General features: G+C 43.2%; 1 protein-coding gene across 1 annotated transcript in view; it reads right to left on the reverse strand.

Annotated features, from left to right (window-relative positions):
• The window catches only part of ARHGAP28 (Rho GTPase activating protein 28), a 73,265-nt gene extending 64,818 nt beyond the window's left edge, over positions 1-8,447 (reverse strand). Inside the window, exon 1 of the mRNA XM_009583570.1 lies at positions 8,282-8,447. Within this exon, the coding sequence (XP_009581865.1) occupies positions 8,282-8,412 (131 nt within the window). The 5' untranslated portion in view covers positions 8,413-8,447. The remainder of the gene's footprint in view (positions 1-8,281) is intronic.
• Positions 8,448-8,730: the final 283 nt, after the last annotated feature.

The raw sequence follows: 8,730 nt of genomic DNA on the forward strand, positions 1-8,730 counted from the left end.
CAGGAGACTAAAGACTCCCACATACTTAAAAGACCCCTTTCCTGTGCTTGGCCAGCTGTCCCTCCTTCCTTCTGCCCACCCTCTCTCCAAAAGTGAGCACTTTCAATGTGAAATCCTGCTGCAGCCTGAGTACAAAGGCTTCCCTTGTCTCTGTTGATCAGGATAAGCTCACTGTTTCCTTTCACTTCCTTGCACATGCATGATATGGGCACCATCTGGCCCAGAAATGGCCAAGGACAGCCAAGCCTGCAAAACATATTCGGAGGATGCCCTAGGCTCCCCTGCTCCATGTTTCACCTATAACTACAGCAAAGATTTTATATTCGTCTCTGACACATCCAGACAAATATTTAGAACTTGAGTCTTCAAAATATTTGAATAACGGAGGGAAGTATTGCAAAAGGAAGACAGGCCTAGTCACCATTATGCTTTGATTATCTAAGACTTCATGCTGACGTCTTATTCTGTAAGAATCCTATTAAATAGGAAGTCAGCCTGAGCTGAGACAAGAGATAGCATAATCAGGTCATGCCCTCTAAGCAAAGTTATTGACAAAAAGATCTGAGTTCTGATGGCTTGATCCATTTCCACTGAATTCAGAGATAAAACCTCCATTGCTACACCTAAGTGTCCATTAACTCAGTCCATGTGTATAAACAAGGCTCGTATCCCACTTGATGTTCCACTGCAGGATTTATTATTGACCTTCTGTTAGACTAGAATATAAAAAAGACAGAGCATTTCATATTAGATTGAATGCTACAAGTATCCAGTTCTTGCTCTCATACTAATGTTAACCTTAAAAAGGATCTGACATTCTCACTTTTAGATTCCCTCTTGACCACTAGGTATGACCAACACTGGGCCAGAAAATAAGCTTGAATGATATTTTGTTCTGAGCTTGTATTAGCCAGAGAAAGAGAAACTGATGGGGAGGAGTCTCTCCATTGCCATACCTAGAGTTTACATAGACTAACCCAGAGTCTGGGTAACTGCAGACGCTCTGATGTCTGCAGGAGCGTAGTTAGCGAGGAACATACTACTCAGCGAGTCAAATTCAGGCCTTGTATAAATTTGTTATTCCCTGCCCAAATCTGTCCATTGGGAAGCTAGTATTTTTCTGATTAGCTGTAGTAAAATATGAGGACTTACAGCACCACAGCTTCTTCCATTTCTGGCAGCAAACTGTGAGAGTGACCTGATGTCTGATGTCCTGAGGTTTTGCCCACAGATGTTTAAAACACAGTTCCCCAGCTTGCCTCTTGCTTTACTTGTCTTTCAGCTGGTAAATGATGTCAACCCAGCTGGACTTCTACATTCAATATAGGTTTTCAATATATTCTCCCCTCCGTCTCCCTGCACTGATAGGGCTCTTCTTCCCTCCACAAAAAGAATTATGGTCATTATTTCGCTCATTATATGCTCAGAGCAACTTCTGCACAAAGAGATATTATAAAAGGCTTGTATAGTCCTCAGGTGGAAATTCAATAATGGCAACACTTAGTAGCAGAGATTTCTGTCTCTCTTTTGTTCAGCTTTCTTCTGTCTAAACATCCAACATAGGTCCATCCTAAACTAGATCATTTTGCACTTCTGAAAGTCCCACAGGCTTACAGTAGCCGAGTAATACACATAGCATCCTAAATAAGAAAACATAACCGCCTTCAAACGAACAAGCTGATAATAGGCTCCTTGCTCCAGTGTTTGTTCCATTCTCCTCAGAGACTCTGGCAATGTCTGGAAAGTTAACAGATACAGGAAGGGGAAAAAATGAATTACAGAGACGAGGGATCCCTCACAGAGCATCAGTCTTTCCATTGCATTAATTACAAGGGATGCCAACTCATGCACTTCTGCTGACCTCTGCTAAAATAGTCCTTCAGGGTAATAGAGGTTCTTTTTCAAACAACCTGTCTTTTAAACCATTTCAGCTTTTGCCTTCAAAATCACCACTTAAATGCCATTCCAAAACCCATTGCCACATATGTCTGGTGGGACTTGGGGGTCTGCTGTAAATGGCCCCACCACACAACATCCTTTGGGAGACATTTCTTTCTCACTCCAACTCCTTTTATTTGCACGCAAGGAAGAGAATCAGATCATACACCTGTGAAGGAGGTCCTTCTCCTGTCCTCCTTTGCTCCCCTCTTCCTCCCACCCCCTTGCATTCTCTTTTTGTCACTCTCTTCCAAATCCCTGGCACATACAACAGGACTTGGAAGACCACGATGGGGACTGTTTCCACCCAGAGAGAAAGGAGGAGGCAGGTAAAGGTGCCAAAATGCTAGATAGGATGCCTGGCTTCAGTCACCAGCTTGGGATGTGACTCTGGACACTCTTCTCCCAGTTTCCCTCCTGTGCTCTTTTAATGCACCCACCACGGTGGTACCTGAAGGCTGCAGAGGGCATGGTCCCACCCTGAGGGCAGACGTGCTGCCTGCTAGCCTTACTCTGCTGTGCTGCCTAGGCAGCTGGAGCAAAGCACTGCAGTGGGCCAAGCGGTGCTAGTACTGTGGTTAGCCAAAATCCAGGATGTTAACTTGATTGTTTGCTATGGATACTCAGCACTATTTCAGGATGTGATTCTATATTTGTACAGCGCTAACCAGATGCTTTTCAGATACTGTTCTAGCTAGGACTTTTACTAGTATTCTATAGTTGTGTCTTGCAGTTCCTACCACTGCACATTTTCCACACATTTACGCTGAATTATTTTGATCTCCTGTGCAAAAATAACACTTTACAGTTCTTGGTTCCTGGCAGTTTGTCATGCCAGTGCTGTCAGTCTGCCATATGCAATCTGAAGGTGTCTGTGTAGGGCATGCAGGGCTCTCAGGTCCTACATTTTTTTTTGCAGGCAGCTCCAACCCTCGTGTAATCAGAGATAAGTGACTTAGTTAAAAATGAATGGGGCAGCTGGCTAAATGCTCAACCAAACAAAATGATCAAAGGGACAGTGCCAGATGTTTTCCATCAGCTCTACATATGGAGGTACCAGGGAGAGCAGCAGGAGCACCAAACTAAAAAGAAACCAGAGAAGCCAACTCTAGTTTCAACCATAACATGAGGAACTGGCTATAAATACTACATTCCTCAGTGAGGCTCCCAGAGGACATTCTGTAGGTATTTCTAAAACCTACAGGAAAAGCGTGTCTACTATTGTCTGACTTATTTATATGCATCCTCCCGGTAAATATTTTATTAAGAATTACCATTCTTAGCATCTATAAAAAATATATTTTAAAAATCATGCTTTAGAAAGCTTCTAGAAATTATAAAAGTTTTTTTTTCCACAAAACGTTTTTTTGCCCAACCTGTGCCAATACAGTCTTTTCTTAGACTACTGTTTTGTGGGGTTTTCTTTTACCAATTTTAGTACATTTTAAAATTTTAATTTCATAGGTTTCGAGTCCAAGTTACTGCAAGAGGCCCAAGTCATGTCAAGATTTACTGTGGAAAACGAGCTAGTCTTTTATTTTTGTCTTCTGGGGAAGTTTATGGTAGTGAGATAAACATCCAAAATAGTTAAGGTTGTTTATCCTGCATCACTTAGAAGACATTCTTGACATCATTTGTATACAACTGAGCAGGGGAGGTGCTCAATCAGCACTGACAGAAATTAAACCCAGATCACCCAGCCTCAGGGCATACAGACCTTACTTCAGTGTGATAAAATCTGCTTCTGTTGGGATAAAACCTGAACTGCTCATATAGCTTCTCTTGTCACAAGCCAAATTTTAGTGCATAAAGGCTCCTCCTCCAGTTGTATTCCTTCCAGGGACACAGTCATTATTTCAGGACACTTTACCTCACCCTGACATATCTCTGTAGTATCTTGGGGCTTGCAAGAGGGGATGAATATTGCAAAAGGATCTGGTGCCATGCTTGTCCAGTGTAATGACTTTACTATTGGCCCCAAATCTGCAAGTCTTGGAGAGCAGGGATCCCGGAAGCTACCAGCAGGTAACTCAAGGCAACATAGAATCTTCAGAAATTTTTTCTGTTCTTTTTTGACTGTACACTGTTTAGTGATGCCTGCCTGAAAGTCGACCCTGACAGAAGCAGGAGGGAGACATGCTAAACGTGAAGAGATTGGAAAGGCATTTTCCTGAAACAACTGGAAGTGCCAGACTTGCTGTTGACTAGGGGAGAAGCTAAGAAGGGCTGCGTTGTTCAGTGGTGCTGAAATCCACTTTGTCCTTTACCTATGTAGCAAGCTCCTAGGTTTTGTAGTATATATGCTGCTCTTTGCATGAGTATTGATTATAAAGATGTTTGTTCCACGTATAAAAAGCTTGATGTGCCCTTTAAAAGCTGCTCTAAACCCATTCTGAAGGAAAAAAGCTTGTGAATGTGCCTTTTCTTTCCTCTGATTCTTATCTCATGCACATATAAGAGTGAGCCACTCATTGCAGTGGAAATACCTGTGATTTGCAGAGCAGGATGAGTTCTTTGCTGGTAGATATGCTAGTAACAAACGGGCTGAGGAACTTACTAACTCTCATACTTGAGTCAAGGAAAGCTTGAGCATGACTCACTTAGGAATGCTTTGTACTCCCCTAATTGCATAATTACCTTAGAGAGCTTACTGGCCATTTGGCACAGAGGTCATGCCTGTTTCCTCTGAGCACAGGAATAACTCCTCCTAGCTTCTCCTAGCAGGATAAAAAGGAGATGTGAGGAAGACATATGGCTGTGGCCCCACTTTTCCTCTATATGATCCAGGAGCAGTACTTGTGCACAACTACAAAGTCCTTCGTTCTCTGAAGTGAGGATGGGAAAGTTGACCATTACGTAACATCAATCAGCACTTTCACCTTTGCACTGGGACGGTATCTGTATTGAAAGGGATAGTGTGATATTCTGGGGTGTTTGGTACTGATACTGATACTGACATCTGAGTTCTAATAAATGGGATTAAAAAAAAGTGAGGGGGATGCCACAAGCACAGGAATCTTCCCCACTATACTCATATGCCATAGAGTTAGTCTGACTGCCAAGCCAAGAAAACAGAGATCTCCCCAACACCTTGCTCTCAAAAGCAATAAGTAAGAAAAGATATGAATAATATAAATGCTATCAACAATTGCAATCATGCAAAGCAGATGACAAGAGAAGTGAAGGGACCTGAATGTCCCATGAGAGAAACGGAAAATGAACTTGCTAGTTGCATTAATGGAATTAAAGAAAGATATGACTGGAGAATTCTCCTGGACCTCTAGCAAACTCAACAGTGCAGTTTTCAGGGCTCACCCCACGTGTAGAACTGGTAAAGTAGGTCGGTCTCCAAGATGGAACAAACGGAGAAAGATAGAAATGAATGATAGAGATAGCTGAGGAGGAGATATTTAACTATAGTTGTCTTTAGCCCCCCTGATGCTTTCTTGTTCTGGAGAATGACTGGAATTTGCGGTCCCTCTTCTTAACCTTTTTATTAATGTTATCCAACAGTAAATTTGGAAGCTAGAATTCTCCTTTGCAGATTGGTGATGGCATCACTATGTAGTGAAATTTTCATCCCGCTCTCCCCTTCATTACACCTATGAATTTACCATCCTTCATTGCACACTGACGCATCTTCCATTCAAAGCAGCTAAGGCACATCTTCTCCTGTTCCCCTTACAGCCCAGCAGCCAATATCGCCTAACACACTCTATATATACTCCTAACACACCCCTAACACACGGTACATACACTCTCCTCCCACTGGGCTTATGAATGAAAATACTTGTGGCTGCTATACTTCTTGCTGATGCTAATGCTGTTTTAGACGTGCGCACAGGATGCCTGCCTGATTGGCCCATCCAAGTGGTCTGATGCATCTAAGTTTATTAGTGTAAACTTTGGTGTCCATGGGCTTCTCAGCTGTGTACTTGGATTGGCAAGAGTGTTTAAGGTTACTCATTTGTTTAGAGGTTCATGATGGCTACTTAAATCTTTCCTTCTTTTTTATCAGCATCTTTTCAAATAGTGGGAAACAGAGCAGTTTAATGCCGACTGAGGCTGCATTAGCTTCCCCTTTCTGTGAGAAACCTCTGCTTTAGAAGGTTCCCAAAGTGAAAGTGTTTGCAAGAGAAAACAACTGGGAGACAGTCACATCCAAGCCTGGCTCTGGTGAGTGGAGCTGTTCTTCTGATATAAAGGGAGCAAGAGAAATGTTTTTGGGAAAGGAGGGAAAATGAAAGATCTTGACACCTAAGCTGGGAGAGAACTGGTCAGAAGTTTGTCAAATCAAAGGCTAATGTCCAAGACTGATTCTGTTCTCACAGATATATGTCTGAAGTATGGACTTAATTAGAGGTATGTCTAATTAAACCCAACTGAATTCAGAGAAAAGTCAGGCTCTGGGTCCCAACTGCTTTTGTTATCAAACAAAAAATAGGCAACACCTCTGTTCTTTGCATGCTTTTTTGAATCATTCTCCCAGAGACTCAAGGAGTTAGCATGCCGTAGTGTGGGTGGCTGCCCTAGGGATCAAGAAACACCAGACAGAGTCTATAGTAAAGCTTCTTGCATTAGGATGGCGGCAGAGGAAACTATACAGAAAATGCAGTCCAGGAAAGAGTTCTTAGAAGATGAAGTAGGGATTAAGCCAGAGCCTATTTTACCATTTGCTAAAACGCTCAGTGCATTTGCCTTCATGGATTCTGCATTCCAGAGGACTGCATGCTGGGTTAATAAAATCCCTCTCTTGAACAGGCATTGGAAATTCAAACGGTCACTGACTGCCCATATGGTAGAATTTGGCTATTGCTATTAGACAGCTGCAGGAAGTTGAGGACAAGAAAGGGGCGACAGCACCAAAATCTTATGGACACGTAGACATAGAGAGAGACACATGGCTTTGCCTCATGGCAGGAGCTTCCAAAATATGTTGCTCATCAAAATGCCAGGATCCTCTTTTCTTTTTTTCTTTCAGGAACTGCAATTTGCACTTCTGCTTTTCTTAGGTGATGCGTATGTGATTTAAACCCTCATACACCCTGAGCTTAAGTTTCAAGAGCATTTTAAAACAATTAGCACACCTACAAGAAAAATAGCAAAACATCACATTTCTGTTGCTTACGGGCTCAAAGGGGGATTGAGTTTAGCATTCTTCCTTGGGGAAGAAATTGCATGTTCCCCGGTAACCCAATGCCAAACCACTGCTCTCTGTTTTGAGTAACAAATGCCATTCTTACTGCGTCTAAAAGCCCAGACTGTGTTTCTTTTCTTAACATGAAATTGTGTATTTTGGTACTGCTCTCAAACAACAGTTTAACAGAACAAAGAGTTATCTTTATGAGACAGCCAGGGAAATACACAAAGAACAGGAAGATGCAGCTAACCTAAATAATGACATTGAAAACAAAATAGCTATCGGACTATAAATAAACAACATGAAATGTAAAGATCATTATTTTTATTAAGAGAAGACACAGACTTAATTCCTGGGAATAATGACATCTACTGTTTCCGCAGACTTTAGTTCTCATTTTTTCATTCAAGCCACAGAATAGCATTTCTTACTTTCTTCAACTTTTTACAGTATGAACTTTCATACCACTTCTTTCGGAGAAAATTGCAAAACCCAGACACGTATGTTTAGGAGAAAGGTCAGATTTTCTAAAACAATAAAATTGCCCAGACTGCTATTTTTGAACTGTGCAACTACATGCATTCTTACAGAGCAGGAAAGTAAACATACACATGACTGCATTAATTAAGACAATGCTTAATTTCCTGCAACCCAAAGGAATTTTGTGATTTAGGCTAAGTCTTTAACGATGCAATCTTCCATTGTGCGTATGTGGGTGTGCAAAGCAGCAACTGCAATTTCACAAAAAGGCAAGGGCTGGTCCTGACCTGGTGGGTGAATGGGGAAGGAATTAAATAATCCTCTAAACCAAAGCCAGAATCAACTTTCTGAGCACCAGACTCAGTCACTCCAGCCTTCTCACTTTCCATAATACAGTCCTAAATGACCTGAGCAGAAGCCTGATTCACGTGCTTTTTTTTCCTGGGGATTGTCTTGTTGAGTATCTTGGGCAGGAAACTGGCCTGATCTGTTGACTTACAAGATTTAAAATAAGCACTCACGTTTCCCCCTCCCAAGCCTGACCAGAGGCACTGGGCTGAATCACTTCCCCGGTGGAGGCAAGAAACGTATGAGAGCAAAGTGCTCGTGAAGTGGCCGAGCGATCGGGAAAAGCTCTCGGGCTGACATACAGTTAGCAAAAACCGCGACAGACCCTGGGGAAACATCAGGGCACGGCATCGATCCCCATCCCTCAGGCTTTACCTGCTGGTGGGCGAACGGCTGGGGGGGATGTCCTGCACAAAGCTCTGCTCCATGCCCGGGATCCTGGCCGGGCTGTGGGGATGGTAAGCTGTCAGGACCACGCTGCCCGAGTCCTTCATCTCCATGGTCATAGGCACATGTCGTCCCCGCTGCCTGTGACAAAGGCGACCGGGGGGTGCCGACGGCCCCGACGGGCGGGCGAGGGGTCCTGTCACGAGCACGAGTGCATGGCCTGGCTCCGTAGCAGCCTCTTGCCACCGTTGGCTGTCAGGAGAGCTGTGTAACTGAGACACGGCTCCTCTCCCCGTCAGGAAAGCTGAATTAGCATATATTCAAAAACACCGCCCACAAAACAACCGACGGGGAAGTTACTACGCTCCTAGGAAACTAGAAACCTGAGATAATCCTGCATGGCACTGAGCGACCGCCGGGAAAACTTCTGGCTTTCT

This window comes from Fulmarus glacialis, unplaced genomic scaffold (genome assembly GCF_000690835.1).
Source record: "Fulmarus glacialis isolate BGI_N327 unplaced genomic scaffold, ASM69083v1 scaffold1748, whole genome shotgun sequence".
In the NCBI taxonomy this organism is placed as follows: domain Eukaryota; kingdom Metazoa; phylum Chordata; class Aves; order Procellariiformes; family Procellariidae; genus Fulmarus; species Fulmarus glacialis.